General features: G+C 40.9%; 1 protein-coding gene and 1 pseudogene across 1 annotated transcript in view; both read left to right on the top strand.

Moving 5' to 3' along the window:
* The window catches only part of CYFIP1 (cytoplasmic FMR1 interacting protein 1), a 113980-nt gene that overhangs the window by 37957 nt on the left and 56045 nt on the right, over window positions 1-19978 (top strand). The window contains exons 11-12 of the mRNA XM_075535398.1: window positions 2015-2132; window positions 15938-16060. Of these exons, the coding sequence (XP_075391513.1) occupies window positions 2015-2132; window positions 15938-16060 (241 nt within the window). The remainder of the gene's footprint in view (window positions 1-2014; window positions 2133-15937; window positions 16061-19978) is intronic.
* LOC142430982 (ATP-dependent RNA helicase DDX50 pseudogene) lies at window positions 10003-11051 on the top strand (annotated as a pseudogene).

Below are 19978 nucleotides of genomic sequence, written 5' to 3'. Positions count from 1 at the left end.
ATCTCAGAGTTCTGTTGGACAGGGATACAGGGTTCTATGGGTTGTGAATCTTTGTGGGAGCAGGTAGCTTCCCCTTTCTCCTGTAGAGCAGGTGTGTTGAAAGCAAGTCAGTTCCCACTCTTAGCAACCCTATAGCACAGAGTAGAACTGCTTCTCTGGGTTTCTGAGACTGTAAATCTTCATCTTCCTCCTGTGAAGCTGGTGGTTTTGAACTACTAACCTGCAGTTAGCAGTCTCATACGTACCCCACTACGCCACCCTCAAAAGCAGTGTCCTGCTAAATGCTTAATCACCAGCTTTGGCCAAGAGACACAAGTATAGACACATATATATTATATGCTCGTATATTGTAGAGTTTGCAAGACTGATGCCTAGCCCAGGTCTGCTTTCGTGAGGTATTTTAATATGAGAATGGTCTTTATATATTTAAAGAATTCATTTGCTTAAAAAAAAAGGAAAAGATGTAACAGATAAAGCAAAGACAGGTGGCCTACAAATCTCAAAATATTCACTCTAGCCCTTTACTGTAAAAATTGACTGACTTTGGCCCTAAAGGAGCGATAGCACAAAATTAAATGATAAATACATAGTACTTTATTGTAAATTCTTCATTGCTAATTGAATTTCATATTCTTTTGTTGACTTTTGCCAAATGTTTGTTTCCATAGCCCATTCAATCATCATAAAATTAAATTTTTTTCCCTCCGCACTCACACATTTCAAGTGCTTACTTGCTCCTAGCCGCCATATTGGACATCACAGACAGAAAAGTTGAGTCCTTCCAGAGAGCTCCTCTCGTGGGTAGTTCAGGTTGAGAATGTAGAAGCATAAAAGAAATACGGAGGGTAAAAGAATTCTGATTTTGATAAATGATGTTGCATCCAATCTTGTTTACTCAGGCATCGATAAGCCCTTTCCCTAAAGGCCAACAAGTAGGAAAGATTTCAGACTTTGTGGACCACCTATAATCTCTATTGCATATTCTTCTTTTTCTGTTCAAGTAATCCTTTAAAACTGTCAGAGGAAGTTTGTGTGACTGTTGTTAATTCTGGCCTGCATTGCCCCAGGTGACAGTAAGGGTTCTCTGGGCTTCTATTGTTATCCGAGCGGGCTGCTGGTCTCTCTTCCCCTTGGCCCTGGAGTGGGTGCTTGTCTAACGCCTGGGCCACCAGACCATCTCTAGAACCACATGAAAACAGGTCACGTGGGGCATGGACCAATGTCTGTACTAAACTTATTGCCAATAAATCTACCATTACATGTGATACGTGATCTCTGTGAGACCATTTCTTACCTTCCTGTAAAGTCTTTTCTTGAGCTCGAGCCCTCTCTCAACTTCAACCCTAAGTCAGGTTCTGATTCGTGGCACAGACTGATTGCCCGATGTGAATATTCTCAGCATGACCCATTTCCAGCGGCCAGCAGGAAACGACTAAGCCCACTGCTGATGAGTCGGTGCCCATGCACAGCTACCCGACGTAGGGTTTCCGCCGTAACAAACATCACATGTGTAATACCCTCAAAGTTATAGAGAATAGTAAAATAATTAGGAGTGAAGACTGTTGAGGACTTCCTTCCTCTGTCAAGGAAGTTATTTAATTACCGTATATACTCGTGTAGAAGCCGAGTTTCTCATCACATTTTTAATGCAGTTCTTGTGGTTAAATAGGGTGCCTCGGTGGATATTCGGGTCGGCTACACTCGCGTGTATGTGGTGTAAGTCTGTTGTCTTTAGCACAGGGACACACACAAGGTGCCACACTGGGTGCACAAAGACTGCATGCCCGTGAGGCTCACACGGACTGCACACTAGGCAAACCTGGGCACTCATGAGCCACACATGGGCTGTACATGAACTGCTCACAGGGTGCACACAGGCTTCACCTGGGACCACACAGGACTGGCGGACAGTAGGGCAACCCTGTAATTTTCCGTTGCGTGCCCCCGCCCCCCCCTTCAGCTGTTATGATTTGCTGGGACAGGCTTGACATAATGCCGTTTTCTTCCAACCCAGTTGGACATGCACATCTTCAAGCAGCAGCCCTCAGTACAACATCTGTGAGCAAATGATCCAGATCCGAGAGGACCACATGCGCTTTATCTCAGAGCTGGCGCGCTACAGCAATAATGAGGTGAGTCCCACTCGTACGTATGGAGCCTGAGCGCTGAGTGGAAGCCAGCCTGCCCTGCTGCACAGTCTCCTAAGTCCTGGCACTGCCCCTCTATTTTCTCTCACGCTTTCCTTGTCTCGGTCTCTGCCGGGTCGGACAGAGAGATCTGGAACATGTCCCACTGGTGGCTCTTCTTCCTCAATGGACCTGGGATTTTTCTCTCTGCATCTGAGATAGAGGGATGGCTTTGGGGGGGTGGGTTTTGTCTTTCAGCAGACCATCTTCCCCAGGACACAAAGGATGGTGATTTGCCCTACACCCTCTAGTAAGGTGGAGTCTCAGAGTCCACGCCACTTTAATCTTGTCCTTTAGTGTAGCTGAGCAGTCCCTCCAAATTTTGGAGGAGGTGGATGGTGGCAACACGTAGTCCAGAAGCACCTGGGGTTCTTAGGCACCTGGGGCATATAGAAACCTGGTCTTTACAGGTGGTGCGTGCTTGGTACCTAGGGGTTCTCCAGCCGACTAATGTTTGTGTTGAATAACTCCTATGTGCTGTTGGCCCCACCCTTTGCAAAACATTGAGCACCTCCACCTGCTAAACTCCATCAGGTCGCCTTTCTTTGGGATTGACACAAATATGGATCTCTTGTAGTCAGCTGGTCACGTGGCTGACCTCCAGATTTCTTGGTCTGTGTACAGGTTCCACGTGAGCGCAATTGTTTGGAACTTTCAGTCTTCTCAATGTTATCCATACTTTGTCATGACCCACACCATCAAATGCCTTTGCGGACTTCTAAAACACAAGCAAACATCTTTCTAGTGTATGTCGCTTTCAGGCAATCTCCATCTGACAGTAGTAGCGATAACTCTTTTTCCACGTCCTCTTCTGAATCAGTGTTAAATTTCCGGTAGCTCCTTGTCAATATACTGCTGTAGCAGTTGTTGAATGACCTTCGGCAAATTTTACTTACATGTGACATAAAACATACCGTTTGATAATTTTCTAATTTGGGGGGGACACCTTTCTTTGGAATGGGCACATTCCAGTCAGTTGGCCAGATAGCTGTCTTACAAACGCCTCATCTCACTCTGACTTCCTGCCCTTGAATCAGTGCTGACTGATAGTAACTGTTTACCGTAGAGAGCCCAGCCTTTCTCCCAAGGAAACTGCTGGTGGTTTAGAACTGCCGACCATGTGGATCACAGCCCAGTGTGTAACCACGACACCTATTCATGTGAGTTATACACCGAGTAAGGAAAATCAACGAATCGATGCATTTGCATTATGGTGTTGGTAAAGAATAGCGACAGGACCAGGGTGTACCAGAAGAACAAACAAATCTGTCTTGGAAGAAGTACATTCAGAATGCTCCTTAGACGTGAGGGTGGTGAGATTTCTTTTTATGTTCTTTGAAGATGCTCTCGGGAGATCTGGAAGGGGACTTCAAGCTGGTAAATGAGGGCAGTAAAAAGAGGAAGACCTTCAGTGAGGGGATGGACTGACACAGGGCGGCAACATTGGGCTGAAATAACCATTTTGAGAGTGGTGAAGGATCGGGCGGTGTTTCATTCTCCTGAACATACGGTTGCTGTGAGTGTGAACTGACTCCTAACAACAAAACGACCCTAAACATGAGCCAGCATGGAAGTAAAGCGTCATATTCCAAATGACCAACAGCACAGGTTTCCTGACTCTTGCTACTTGCACACCTACCGGGGGCCAACCCCCATGGAGCTTCCAAATGCAGTTACAAGCTGAGTTCTTAGAAACCTCCGAAAGAATATGTAGAGATGCTTTTATATGCCTCCTGATTTGATCATGTGATAGGATATGTTCCATAGATGGAAGAAAGATGGGGCTTTCTACTGGAAAGAATTATCGTTTCAGAAACCCGCAGGGGCAGCTCTGCCCTGTCAGAAACCCGCAGGGGCAGCTCTGCCCTGTCCTATGAGATTGATGTGAGTCGGCGTTGACTCCACGTCAGTGACTTTGGGTTTTTTAGTTCCATCTGCATATACATTTTTCCCTTGTGGTTTCTGTTGTAGTGCCATTGTAAATGAAGATAAGTGTGAATAGACGAAAAAACTCTGCCTTGGAAGACTTCGCTCCGTTTATGTTTTTAATAGCTCTGTAATTGTTATTAGCTGCTGCCAAGTTGATTCTGACTCACAGTGATCCCTGTTTATTCCTTTCATCAGCGTTTGATGCTAAATTCAATGTTTTGCTAATGGAATCTTTCAGTATCGCAACTTTAAGCTTGTATTTTTCCTAAACTTCTTTCATCTTGACATTTGCTGAATGTGTACTTCTTTGTCAGTTTTCTAACTCCAGGCCTTTGCACATTTCAGTATAATACTTTATTTTCTTAAATTGCCCGTTGGAATTATTCGTTCAGCTCTTCCACTTCATCATTTCTTCATTCACTTTACCTGCTCTCTGTTCAAGAGCACGTTTCAGTCTCTTTTGAATCTACTTTGTTGTTTTTCCCCGTCATTTTAATGATCCTTTTCTGTCTTCATGTTTGTCATCCCACAACTCATCAGGTCTTCTTTGGTCATCAGTGCTCAGAGTGCCAGATCCGTTCCAGAGTGTGCTTCAAACTCAGGTTGGATATACTCACGGCCATACTTTGGCTCCTGAAGACTTCTTTTAATCTCCTTCAGCTCCAACCTGAGCATGCACATGAGCAATTGATGGTCTGTTCCACAGTCAGCCAAAATAAGATGTTACTGACCTTCTCCATCGTCTCTTACCACAGATGTGCTCAGTTTGATTCCTGAGCATCCATCTGTCTCAAGGCCCACAGACAGAGTTGCTATCTAAGTTGTTGTACAAAGATATTTGGGATGAAGAAGTTGTTGTTTTTGCAACATTCTATCATGTGCTCTCTAGCTTTGTTCCTCTAACGAAGGCTGTGTTTCCTAACTATTGATCCTTTCTTTTTTCCAGCATTCACATTCCAATCACCAGTAATTATCAATGCATCTTGATTCCATGCTTGATCAGATTCACACCGAAAAAGTTGGTAGAATTCTTCAGTTTCTTTGTCACTAGTTGTGGTGTGTTGATTTACGTGTGTAAGTATAGATCTTATCCCATCACATTGAGCGTTGTACTTCAACCTAGATCTTGAAATGCTTTCCCATTTCAAGGACCAAAAATCAAAACAAGCTCACTATCATTTCTGCTTCATAGAAACACGGCCCTGTGCCATCCTCAAAGTTGTTAAGTTTGACCCATGGTTGCAGCCACTGTGAGTCTGTCACATCAGGCTCTCCCTCTGTTTTGATGCCCCTCTTTTACCAAGCAGGATGCCCTCCTCCAGAGACTGATCTCTCCTGGAAGAGCTATGAGTTGGCATCAACTTGGTGGAAGTGAGTTTGGATGTTGTTTGTTTCTTTGTTTGTTTTTAATCTCACCTGATAATATGCCCAAAGTATGTGAGATGGAGTCTCTCCATCCTCTCTTCTCCAGGAGCTTGCTGGCTGTATTTCTTCCACGACAGATCTGTTTGTTCTTTTGGCAGTCCATGGTACTTTCTGTGCTTTGCCAATTCCTTCATTCAAATGCATCAATTCTTCCTCTGTGCTCTTATTCAATATCTAACTTTCATTTGTATGTGAAGCAATTGAAAATATCATGGCTGGGTCAGGCATACCTTAGTCTTCAAAGTAACATCCTTACTCTTCAATACGTTCTAGAAATCACGTGTAACAGATTGACCCAATGCAATTTGATATTGGACCTCTTGATTGCTGCTTCCGTGAGCACAGAAGAATACAGCAAGATAAAATCCTTGACATAGAAAATGTCAAAGATTCAGCAAGAATATTATTGGAATTAATTGAAAGAATCAGCAAAGTGGCTGATTATAAGATCAGCATTAAAAAATTTCAGGTTGCTTTATGCTAATAGGGTTTTAAAAAGAAAACGAGGAAACAATCATTTACAATAACCACCTGAGGAAATGGCATAGGAGTCATACCTGCCGTTCTCTGCCTTCAGTAGGGTGAAGGAGAATCTAACCCCACAGCATCCCAAGGCTGATTGCCACAAGCCAGAAATCAGGCCTGCTGCCGCCCTCTAACCTTCTTTTACTCTATTCTGACACCAGTGATTTCTCTCATGGCATTCTGCTGAGTTCCATCATCTGATGCACTGTGGCCAGAACAGACAGAACTCTTAGACAAGACTTATAATAAAGAGAGTTTATTTAGGAAGTCAACAGGCTATCATCGGTCAGGATAAAAAAATTAAGGTGCAGTCTTCTGTTCCCAGGAGGACCTCTTAGCTAGTATCTGTGTGTTTCTCTGGTCCTCGGCCTCAGCTGCATGGTTCCCTGGCCTCTGCCTTGATCTGTCACCCAGCAAGCCCGCTGCACTCTGCCTACCTGATTTGTGTTGGTGCTTATGTTACCTCCACCACTTTAGACAGGGATCTCCTAAGTGCTCTGCTGGTGACTCGTCTTTCTTGGTGATCATGCGCATCTCTGTTTCTGCTTCTGAGAGAGCTCTCTTACACCCAGGGGAACGGCAACATTTATCAATCCCCGAATCAGAGTCCGCTGCACTTTTATGTTCATGGTCCCACCTAATCTTTTGTTGGGAGTTAATGAGAAATGGATAATAGAGCCAAAAATGATTAAATTCATTCACCACACCACCCAAAAGATGAAATACTTACAAATAAGTATGACCCAACCAGAGATACAAAAGACTTACACAAAGAAAACTACAAAACACTACTATAGGAAACTAAAAAGAGACCTTCATAAATGGAAGAATATACCACACTCATGATTTCTTTTCAGTCATTTTATTAGGGACTCATACAACTCTTATCACAATCCATACATACATCAATTGTGTAAAGCACATTTGTACATTCATTGCCCTTATCATTCTCAAAACATTTGCTCTCCATGTAAGCCCCTGACATCAGCTCCTCATTTTTCCCCTCCCTCTCTGCTCCCCTGTCCCTCATGAGCCCTTGTTAATTTATAAATTATTATCTTGTCATATCTTGCCTTGTCCTATGCATACTCATGATTATGAAGACTTGGAACAACAGATCAAATATAATCCCAATCAAGATTCCAACATCATTCTTACAGAAGTGGAAAAACTAATCAACTTTATCTGGAAAGAAAGATGTCCTGGATAAGCAAAGCACCTGAGAGAAGAACAAACGAGGAAGCCCATCTCAAGACCGATACACACCATAATAGTAAACTCAAGACCAATACACACCATAGTAGTCAACAAACTCAAGCTCAATACACACCATAGTAGTCAACAAACTCAAGCTCAATACACACCATAGTAGTCAACAAACTCAAGCCCGATACACACCATAGTAGTCAACAAACTCAAGACCGATACACACCATAGTAGTCAACAAACTCAAGCTCAATACACACCATAGTAGTCAACAAACTCAAGACCAATACACACCATAGTAGTCAACAAACTCAAGACCAATACACACCATAGTAGTCAACAAACTCAAGACCAATACACTCCATAGTAGTCAACAAACTCAAGACCAATACACACCATAGTAGTCAACAAACTCAAGACCAATACACACCATAGTAGTCAACAAACTCAAACCCGATACACACCATAGTAGTCAACAAACTCAAGACCAATACACACCATAATAGTCAACAAACTCAAGCTCAATACACACCATAATAATAAACTCAAGACCAATACACAACATAGTAGTAAACAGCCTAGTGCTTGGACAATAGTAGATGCACAGACCAATGGAATAGAATGGAAAACCCAGAAGAAAATAAATTTGGACAAGGGCCTAATCTCCAATATTTACACTATCTAATATTTTTAATCTTTGACAACCCAAACACTTTAAATCGGGGAAGAGAGAGGCTCTTCAACAAGTAGTGCTGGCAAAACCGGATGTCTATTTGCAGAAGAATGAAACAACCCAATCTCATACCACATACAGTAACAAACTAAAAATGGATCAAAGACCTAAACATAAAACTTAAAGCTATCAAGAACAGTAATGAAATAATAGGGGCAAGTTTAGGGGACATAATACAGAAATAAAACATCAAGCATGATGAAAACATACGAACATCAGAAGACAAAATAGATGACTGAGACCTAAAAATTAGACACAATTTTTGCCTCCAAAAATTTCTTCAAAAAATACAACGGAAACCCAAAGACCAGGGAATTATTCTTGCCAATGGCATATTGAAAAAGAGACTAATCTCTAAAATGTATCGAGAACTTCAAGAACTCAAGGCAAAAACAGTTAAAATAAGCAAGCAGAGAACCTGAGCTGACACATCATGAAAGAAAACATTCAGGCAGTGAGCAGACATGAGAAATGTTCTGGATCATTAGCTATTAGAGAGATGTTAAGCCAAAGCAATTACGAGATCCCATGCTACCCTACATGAATGCACAGTTACAGAGAAACAGAAAACGGAGTGGAGAAAATGAACCCAACCCCCCCCCCCACACACACACACCAGATTGCTGGGGCTGCAAGTGGCCCCCCCACTGCAGAAAATTGTATGGGGCTTCCTCAAAAAGTTGGAAATAGAAATGCCATATGACCCAAAATTCCTCTATTAGGTATTTACCCTGGAGACATAAAGAGCTGCAACACAAATAGACATATGTTCACTGTAGCACTATTTATAATAGCAAAAAAGGTGGAAATAACCTTAAATTTCCAACTGTGGAAATGGATAAACTGGTGTGTATACACAATGGAAAACTGCACCATTAAAGAAAAACAATGAATCTTCGAGATACCTCTTAACACAGACTGAATCTAGAAAACATTATGCTGAGAGAAATTAATCACAAAAGGTCACATATTGTAAAAAGGTGAGAAAATATTTTCACACCTAAACATTCTTTGATAGTTAATAAGCGTCAGAAGTCACTAGCTAGAGGCTGGATAACTTGTTAATATGGTTGAGGGGGAAATCAATATATAATAATAGGGAGCTTGGTGACAAAATTGATGGAATCAAAGGAAGACCCTGGAAGGGGTGCAAGCGTGAAAAAGAGTAGATTTCATGATGTGCGCAATCTCTCCACTGCTCCATGGCGACTTGCAGAGTGGTAAGCACGCAGACTAAACTGGTGTGGCAGGGAAAGTAGGAGAAGCCCACAATTATATGTAGGTTTGACAGATGATATTTCTACCTCAGTACTTACCTTTCCTGCAAATATATCCACGAATGTGGTGAACCATACAAAGGTGAAGTGATGAAAATGTCGTAGACATAGCTAATTACCTTCAGGGAGTGAGTTGTTGGGCTTGGGGCCTTAGGTCCATCATCTCCGGTGACCGCAAGGTCAATTGGCATGACTTTGTTCACAAAGACCGAGTTCTGCATCCTACAACCAACTCTCAACTTTATATGGAATGGCAAAAGAGCACGCAGAGTCAGGAATAGGAAGAGGAGATGGGATGTTTGGGTCATTATCTCTGTGAACACTGTCTTTTTTGCCATAAGACCAGAATTGGATGGTGCCTGATTACTGTTCCTGAACATTTTGATCGAAGGAGCTATAGAAAAATTCTGACCAAAAGGAAAAAATGCAGAACAAAATTTCAAATTCTCCTAGACTCCAAATTTTCTAGGTCCATGGAGGCTAAATGAATCCCTGAAACTTTGCTCTGAGATCATTTGTAAACCATAAAATTCAAACCAAGACTCTCTCTCACAGTCTTTTTTACTGTCATATAGTAATTTAGCATAATTAGTCAGGAATATCTAAGCACAGCCCCGGCCAGCCGGCCAGCGGCCCTGTCCCCCTTTTCCTTTCACCCTGTCGCTGCCTATAGGTGCTTGTGGCCACCTTGCCCTGAAGGAGGCAGTGGCAGCAGCGAATAATGCCTGGGAACCTCCTCGGGGGACATTACGGAGCGGAGGCACCCTTGGAGGAGTCAGAGGGCCAGAGGAAGGAAGGGCAAAGAAGGAAGTCAAGACATTATGACTCAGATGAGAAATCCGAAACAAGAGAAAATGGTGTGACAGATGATCTGGATGTTCCAAACCCATGAAAACGAAAGAGAAGCTAAGTGGAGACACGGAAGAGGATTTTAATAAACTTTCTGATGAATTCTCTAATTCGCAAAAGTCAGTAAGAAAAGATCTGCCAAAGGCAATATTGATGAATGTGAGACAAAAAGCAAAGCAAGTATTTTCCTTAAACAATTCCCCCCATAAAGCATCATAGCTAGATGAGACCCTACCACATGAACAGAAAGAAGGAGCCTTCTCTATTTCTGAAGAGATAGTTCAACCTCTGAAAGGTCGAGGTGGGATACATATCTGTTTCCCACTGAAGTTAAGCCCTTTGATCCTGGATATGAAGGAAAAGATTCAGTTGTTCAGGCACGAACAGAAATAGGAACCGCATTCTCCTTTGCCATCCCCTGGGTTGAAAGACTCCAAAGAAATCAAGAGGCAATTTTAAAAAGTCACTCACCAAAGGTACTTGTTTTGGCTCCAACATGGGAACCAATAAACCAAGTAGCCAATGACTTTAAAAATAAAACTAGGAAACTCAGTGTGGCACATCATATCAAAGCCAAATTAATTATATTCCAAATGGTATTGACATCTTGCTAGGGACCCCTGGTCAAAGACCAACTGCTGAACAGCCAATTGGATCTTTCAAAGCTGCCAATTTGTTGTCCTTGCTGAAGTGCATCAAATGTTAGATTAGATTTAGGTTTTGTTGAATAAGTTGAAGATATTATCTATGGATCTTACAAAACTGATTCAGAAGACAATCCTCAGACTTCAACTTGCCCACAATGGGTATACAAAGTTGCAACAACAAAAAAAATACATGAAACCCAGATATGACAAGGTTGACTGTTGTGTTAGACTAGGTTGGCTAGAGAAACAAACCCAGAGACACTCATATGTCTAAGAAAGAGCTTTATATCAAAGAGTAATTGTGTATTAAGAAAGCATTCCCAGCCCAATCCAAATCAAGCCCATAAGTCAGATATTAGCCCTTAAGTCCAATAGTCTAAATATCCTTCAGACTCACACAATCACAATCAATGATGCAAAATGCAGGAAGTTCACAGGCCAGTGGGTGCAAAGTCTTGTGGATCCACTGGCAGTGGAATCATCTCAGTGCTGGCAGGTCTCTTCCATGTGGCTTGCCAACAGGAAGGTGAAGCAGAGAGAGAGTCTCTCAGGGCTCAGAAAGTTTCCATGTGGCTTGTCGACAAGAAGCTGAAGACAGAGCGAGAGGGGGGGAAGTTCCCGGATTCCTTGTGCGAAGGCCATGCCCACCAGAAGGCATCATCTGTCTGTGAGCTGATTGAGAGGTTAGACTCCACCCCATTACACTTAATACCCCCAAGGTGACACGAGATTATGTAACTACCACAACCATGTTGGAAAAAAATGACTCAAAAGGCTGCAACTATTGTGGATCATTTGGCCATCCTGTGCCATTGGTCTCAGAGGCCAGAAGGTATTGGAAATGTCCTCTTCAGGGCTAGAGTGGATCTGCAGGGAGGTTTATTGTTTACCGTGAAACCACGAAGAATGTACCTGAGATGACCATGAATCCACACATAAACCAGAATGCCCAGTGGTTCCATGGCGACAATGCTCAATCACAAAGAGAAATTACACTGAATGACTTCACAGAAGGTAGTTTCAAAGTGTTGGTGGCAACCAGTGTCATTGCCTATAGTTTGGATATTCCTGAGGTTAGCCTGGTGATTCAGAGTTCTGCTACACAGGATGTTGAGTCCTACAGCCATCGCTTTGGACACACAGATAGAGCTGGCCAGACAGGGTTTTTATCAACCAAGAGAAAGAGGTCAACTAAGATTTGTGGAACCAAAAGCAGGAATTACTTTTAAATGTGTAGATGTTCCTTTTACAGTGGGTTCAGTCTAAAAGCATCGGTGCCTTTAGGTCTCTAGTGCCTGTTTCTTATGGTGCTGTTGGTATTTTCCAGCTGTCAGCTCAGAGACTGATAGATAAAAAGGGGCAGTGGAGGCTTTGCTGCAGTATTAGCCCACATCTCAGATGCTTCGAGTTCTGAACCACGATCTTTAATCCCCTCCAAGAAGAGATTTGTGACCATGACATTGGAAAGACTAAAAGAAATACAGGATGTCAACTGTGCCTGGAAAGAAATTAATACAGAGTGATAACGCTGTGCCCCAAATTACCAGAATGTGCCTCCTAATAGGAAATCTGGGTGTTTGCTTTGATGTTCCAACAAGAATCAGAAAGATTGTAGGCAGAATGTATGATTCAGACTGGATGCTCGCAATACCAGCCAAATTACTTGAAGTTGAAGAATACGATGATGGAAATACATCTTCTAATTCCAGGCAGAGGAGTGGCTGGTCAGGTGATGATTGATCCGGTGGATGATCAAATGAGTCGACAGAGAAGTCAGAAGGGAAGTTGACAAAAACAATAGCAGACAAAGTAGAAATATAAAGCTATCATGAAGCAGGGGCCACAAGCAGAGTTTTGACTGACCATTTGATAGTTAAGTTACCCGTGTGAGCTTTCCTATTTCTGTCCACTCATCTATATTACCTACCAAAATTTAGGTCATCACAGTTGAGGTATGTGTCTGCTATTTACAAATATGTTGGCCATATTTTTTTTTAAGTATTTCACAAGAATGATTGTAAACAAATCTACTGATCCAGTTATACCTTTGGATTAAAAAAATTAAAAACACTGTTATTGTCTCTTTTTTTAAAAAAGAAGATTGTTTGACATTATATTCTTTTAGAAACTAGCTACAGGCATGTGAGATCAAACTGACAACAGTAACTCTGAGCAGTTAGTTTATGTTGAAGAGGAGGAACAATTCAGGGAAAAAAAAAAGTGAGAATGGTTACACAACTTGTTTTGTGTGAATGAGTGGTGTGTTGGGCCAAGTTGACTAGATACACAAATTCAGAAACATATATGTATAAGAGCTTTATATCAAGCAGTAGTTATATAATGAGAAAATATCCCAGCCCAGTCCAACTCAAGTCCATAAATCCAATCCTAGTCCATAAGTCTGTCTTCAAACTCACACAGTCACATACAATGACGCAGAATGCAGGAAGATCACAGGCCAGTGGTTACAAAGTCCCGTGGATCCACTGGCAGTGATCAGAGTGGGCCAACAAGAAGGTTGAAGCAGAGAGAGAAGGGGAGGTTCCCAGGACCCTCCTTATGAGAAGCCACGTCCACAAGGAGGCACCATCAGGCTGTCCTGGTTGCTACCCCTACACTTTTATATATCTTCAAGTTGACATGAAATTCTGTAACTACCATGAATGGGTATTTGTTTTTGTTTATAAGCTTATCATGATGAAATTTTTCAAGCATACAAAGGAAAAGAGCAATCCTGATGTATCATCTCTCATCTGCATCACGACTCTCCTTTGATCCATACTTTTCCCATTTCACTGTATGCCTTTTAAAATTTGTGTCAGTATCCAGGTGAGTCTTATCCATGCAATTGCTGAAGTGTATCTTTTAAGATATCATCCCCCTGTTTCCCATACAATGGTATTAAATCCAAAAGCTTGCTCAACTTGGCTTCTCGTCTCTTAGCTCTGAATCCTCACTGACAGTTTTGTGGATTGATTCCTCTTGCTATTTAGAAGACTTGAAGTCCAAATTCAGGGTGCCAGCCTCAGGGAAAGACTTTCCCCTTCTCGGTTCTGTGGAATAGTCACCGTCTTCTGAGCTGGAAGGTCCTGGAGGTCTCTACATGTCTTGGCGTCAGTCTTCCCCTGGATCTGGGATGTGCCCTTCATAAAAACCCAGGGCCCAAGGGATGCTCTCTGCTCCTGCCTCTTCTATGGTGGTAGTAGATCTCTTTGATTTCTGTTCTCCTGTTTGATTTTATTTTTACCTGAGAAGAGATTGGCTCAAGATACAACCGAATACTGCTATAGATTGTATCCTGCCCTCATTAGCATCATGGAAGTTAAGATTTATAGCACATAGGAGAGTTACATTAGAGCACAAAATAAAATAGAGGATAAGTACTTAATACTGAGAAGGAGCCCTGGTGGTGTAGTGGCTATGAGTTGGCCTGTGATCCGCATGGTCAGCAGTTCAAAACGACCAGCAGCTCTGCAGGAGAAAGACAGGGCTTCCTACTCCCATAAACAGTTACAGTCTTGGAAACCCACAGGAGATTGCTGTGAGGCAGCATTGACTCCATGGCAGTGAGTTTGGCTTTGGTTTGGAGAATCATGGCCTACCCAAGTTGACACACTTTGGCGCAGGGGCATAACTCATTCCAGAACAATGGCCTAAATTCATTAATTATTAGCATAAAATGGTAATATTCTAGATCTGTCATTTCTTATAATAGCTGTGCCTTGTCTTAAGGCTTAGTTCTTATGGATTCTTGATTCCTTTTCTTAATTGATTTTTAATATAATTAGTTTCTTAGCATGATTTAAGGTAAAAAAATCAAGAGTTTTTCAGTCTTGTTTTGAACTTAAGGGATTTCTTATTATTTCTATTCAAAATCCGTCAGTGAAGCTCTTCAACTTCAGTATCAAATCTTTCTGACATGACTCTTTGATGTTTCATAATTTCTAGTAGGACATGATGATATCCCTGATCAACTCTTTTCTTTCCCCTTCCATGCTAAAAACTCTCTTTAAAAAAAAAAATCTGTTTCTTAACTTCCTTAGCGTAGTTTGATTTGACTTACATAACTAAACACACTTAGTAGTTTTACAAGATACTGCTAGCACTACAGATCACCGCTAATAGTATAATTATAAAAAGATTGTTCACTGACAATTTTATGTTTAGGGTTTCTTTCAAAAGATATGAAATCAAATCATGGTGTTTAAAAATCCCTCGAAGAATTCTTAACTCCATAGTCCTGATGCCATTTTTTTTACTTTTATTTTTTATTTATTTATTAAATCATTTTATTCGGGGCTCATACAACTCTTATCACAATCCATCCATACATCAATTGTGTAAAGCACATTTGTACATTCATTGCCCTCATCATTCTCAAAACATTTGCTCTCCACCCAAGCCCCTGGCATCAGCTCCTCATTTTGCCATCAGCTCCTCATTTTGCCCCCTCCCTCCCCACTCCTCCTCCCTCATGAAGCCTTGATAATTTATAAATTATTTTGTCATCTCTTTCCCTATCCGATGTCTGCCTTCACCCACTTTTCTCTTGCCTGACGCCAATTTTTATAGAGTTCCATGATTTCATTTTACTTTTGACCTTCAGGAATTGACTCTGTTTTCTGGATTTGTGTCATAATTAGTAAACTATAAGGGCTGTTGTGGGCAGTAGGTGTAGACGAGGCAGCAAAACTCAAAGTCTACAGAAGAAGCTGTATTCAAAGACTGCTACTTCCTGTTCTAGTCTCTTTTACATTGACATTTTTAATATACCGTACATACTCGAGTCCAAGCCGACCCGATATCTGCCGAGGCACCTAATGTTACCACAAAAACTGCATTAAAAATGTGCTGAAAAACTCAGCTTATACTCGACTCGAGTACATACGGTAAGAAAATACACATAATACACCTGTTTTCCTTTATGATTCCAAAGATCCCTCCAGTGTGGTTGGTGAGTAACTTTCTCTTTTCTGTTTTAAGAAATATACCCACCAGATGACCTCTTTGTTGGCTAAGTCTTTGCTAGAGTGCACGCATCACTTCCCCTGCTTCAGAGGATGGTTGTAGGATAGATTTGTTGAATGGGTTTTGCAAGATTGTACCCATGTTGCTTGCTAAATGGTGACTTTTTAATGCTCATGTTGCCTTGAACTCCAGGTTGTAACAGGGTCTGGCCGCCAGGAAGCACAGAAGACAGACGCTGAGTACCGCAAGCTCTTCGATCTGGCTCTGCAGGGCCTGCAGCTCCTGTCCCAGTGGAGTGCACACGTGATGGAAGTGGTAAGTGCCCTGCAGTCAGTTTACTTAGCAGACAAGGAATTGAAACAAATTTCACCCCATGTTTCGTTAGACGTGCTCTTTTATCCTAAGCTTGACAAAAAGTAGCTAAATTATATTTTTCTCATTATTGACTTTAGTCTTTATTCTTATTTATTGGTCCAAAGCTAAAAAGAATGAAGGGGCTTTTAAACATTTGATTTGATTTTAATTTAAGTGTATATGTATGTATTCATTAATTTTATAGACATACAATTACCATATTCTACACTTCCGTAGTAAGTCACTTGTATAAAGAGCTATATATGCACCATTACAATCAGTTCTAGTACACCCTGCAACCTCCTGCTTGCATTGTTTGCTCCCAAATTCTCTCACCTCCCCGACCCCTGATGAATCATTACATGAGTTATTGTCTTGATGCATCCGTTCTTTCTGTGTTTCATAAACTGGGAAGCATAGCAGAAACAATAAAAAACAGAAAGAATAAAATAAAAATGAGAGGAAATTTCTGTTATGGAACAACCTAGAGCCAATTCAGGATGGGTCAAGAGTGAGGTCAACTGACCAGGTATCATCATTCCATCTACCATAATCAAGTTTACAATAATCTTGATAGCAAAGCTGTTCTTGACCTCCTACTGTGGTAAGAGGAGATCTGTCCGAGGCCTAATCTGAGTAGATATTCTGCAGATGGATTTTGATCTCCTACTGTCTTCCATACCCTTCTACAAATTGTTCACAATTTAAGATCTGATAATTTTCCCTTCATCATATTTGTCAATTTTGTTACTGTCATCTTTGAATCACATAGGCTGATGTGCTGCTTCCATGTGGACATAGTTGGCACTGCACTTAGATGACTGTGTACAAGCCTTTAAGACGCCAGACACTATTCCAGTTGATAGCCGAGCACCATCTGCCTTCTTCACTAAACTTTGCTGTAGCATTCAGTGAGTGATCTCTTCATGAAGGCTAGTATCAAACAGGGCCATGTTATAAGAACGAACTGTTTTTGGATTGAGGCTAGAATTTCGTGGGAGCCCAGAATCCATCTGCTTGTCTACAGGTTATGAGCAATTCTGCTTTACTTTAGTAATCTTATTATCATTTATGAGAAAGAAAAAATTTTCCATCATCCTCCTGGGGTATTTGTTTAAATTGTGTTTCTCCTTATAGTAAGTAGTGGGTTCATACAGTATTTGACCTTTCGTGATGGGCTAACTTCACTTAGAATAATGGTTTCACGGCCCTTCCATGTCATGTGGTGATTCATGCGTACATCACTTTTTTAGGGATGCGTAATGCTTGTGTGTGTGTACACACCATGGTTTCTTTATCCGTTCTTCCACTGTTGGGCATTTGGGCTGCTCCCAGTTTCTTGCTGTTGTGCACTGTGCTGCTGTGAACATGAGACAGCATACATCCTCTTGTGGTTTGTCTTTGAGGTATTTCCCTCATAGTGGTACTACTAGATCGCATAGGATTTCAATTCCCAGGCTTAGGTATCGCCAATCACTTTCCATGGTGATTGTATTCACAAGTCTCCCAACAGTGTATACATACGTGTTCCATTCTCTACACAACCTCTCCAGCATTTGTTGTCTTCTGGTTTTTTTTGTTTATTTTTTTCAATTGGACTATCATTGTAGATATACGGTGGTATCTTATTATGGTTATAATTTGCTTTTTGGATGGCTAGTGATCTTGGGCATTTTTTCATGTGTTTGTTAGCTATTTGTATTTTATTTTTAGTGAATTGTCTGTTCATGTGCATGTCTTTTTCCCATATTTTAATTGGGTCGTTTGTTGCTTTCTAATTGAGTTGTTGTAGAGATCAGTATATTTTGTCAACTAGATTCTTGTCCAAGGTGTCATTGTTAAAAACATTTTTCGAAATCTGCAAGCTCGTTTAACTCTTCTGATGAAGTCTTTTGATTCGCATAGTCAGCTATTGTATCTTTCACTGTGTGCCTCCTTTTTATACTTGGGGGTCTATGTATGCCCCGCAAAAGGGCCCCTAAATTTGTTCCAGTTTTCTCAGTGGTAAACTCTGGGGCTTACATTTAGGTCTTTAATCTCTCGAGTTCATATTTGTGCATGGGGAGACATATGGGTGTTGTTTCATTCTTCTGCATATAGATAGCTGGTTTATCCAACATCGTTTGTTGAAGAGACTGTATCTCATTTAATAGTGTTTGCTCCTTTGTCAAAGATTACTTGCTTATAAGCTAATACCTGTATGCCTGGGTTTCTGTTACTATCCGTTGGTCTGTATCTCTCGATGTACCAGTACCAGGCTATTTTGATGACTGTGGGTGCAGAGTAGGTTTTGAGGTCAGGCATCCTACTTGGTTCAACTTTTAAAAAGCTTTTACTTCTCCTGGGTCTTTTGCCCATCCATGTGAATCAGGTCATTAGTTTTTCATTTCTTGTATTTTATTTTGGGATTGGGATTGCATTATATTTCTCTATTCTGTTAAGTAGTATTAGTAATATTTTTATAATATTATATCTATTTATGTAGGTCTTTTATTGTATCTTATAGTAATGTTCTGTAGTTTTTTCTATATGTCTTTTGTTTCTTAGGTTTATTCCTAAGAATTTAATCTTTCGCGTGGATATTGTAAATGGTATTGTTTTCCTAACGTCTTTTTGTTAGCTCCCGTCCCTAGAATACAAGAATCTGAGTTTTTCTGGTTGTTAATTCTTGGTACTGCTACTTTGCCAAATCCCTCCGTTGTTTCCAGTAGGTTTTTTGTGGAGACTTTGGGGTTCTCTATATAGAGGAGCATAGCACCTGAAAATAGTGAGAGTTTCATTTCTTTCTCTATTTGTATTTCATTGATTTCTTTTTGTTGTCTGATGTTTCTATCTAAGACTTCCAATAAGATGTTGAATAACAATGATGATAGGCAACATCCTTGTCTGGTCCCCAATTTCAGGAAATGTTTCTAGCATTTCCCTATTGAGCATGAAATTGGCTATGGGTTTTTCATATATGGTTTTTATTATCTTGAGGAATTTCCCTTCTATAACTATTTTGTTAAGTGTTTTTCTCAAAATTGCATGTTGGATATTTTCACATGCCCTTTCTGCATCTATTGATATGATTAGGTGGTATTTATTCTTTGCTCTGTTGTGTGGTGGATTACATTGATTGTCTTTCGAATGAATATTGAACCATCCCTGCATACCTGGAATGAATCCCACTTGGTTGTGGTGAATGATTTTTTTTTTTTTCTCTTCTGCGTGAGGTTCTGTCCTGGAACTGAGAACCCGCTGGATGTGCTTTGAGGGTGTATGGGAGTCTGCAGTGTGCCTGCTCATATGTTGCCCTTTATTTTAGATCATTTGCACACATCCAATAAGTGGTGAATGATTTTTTTGATATGATGTTGTAGTCTATTGTTCAGGACTTTGTTGAAGATTTTGGTATCTATGTTCATAAAGGATACTGGTCTATAATTTTCTGTCTTTGAGAGGTCTTTTCCTGGTTTGGTATCAGTGTTATGCTGGCTTCACAGAATGAGCTTGGGAGTATGTGGTGTATTCTTGAGACTGGTCCATGTGTGTTGGAGAAGACCATTTACTGTTTTGTTGTTGTTGTTGCATAGAACTCTGTATATGTCCATGAGGTCGGTTTTGTTGTGGAACATTTTTTGTGTCTTTATTGAGTCACTCTTTGATGCGCCTTTCCTTGAGCGTGGCACGTTGAAGTCTGTTATTTTTGTCAAGGTGCTTATATCCTTTTCCAGTTCTGTTGGGGATCTGATTGATGTATTTCGAGTCTTTCATTGGGCACATATATGTTTATTATAGTTATGTTTTCTTGGGGTGTTGATCACTTGATCATTATGTAGTTCTTGGTCTCGTCATTTATTATGTTGTTCACCTTGAAGTGTATTCTCTCAGAGATTA

Source organism: Tenrec ecaudatus, chromosome 17 (assembly GCF_050624435.1).
Source record: "Tenrec ecaudatus isolate mTenEca1 chromosome 17, mTenEca1.hap1, whole genome shotgun sequence".
Lineage (NCBI taxonomy): Eukaryota > Metazoa > Chordata > Mammalia > Afrosoricida > Tenrecidae > Tenrec > Tenrec ecaudatus.
This window is presented reverse-complemented; position numbering and strand designations above follow the sequence as displayed.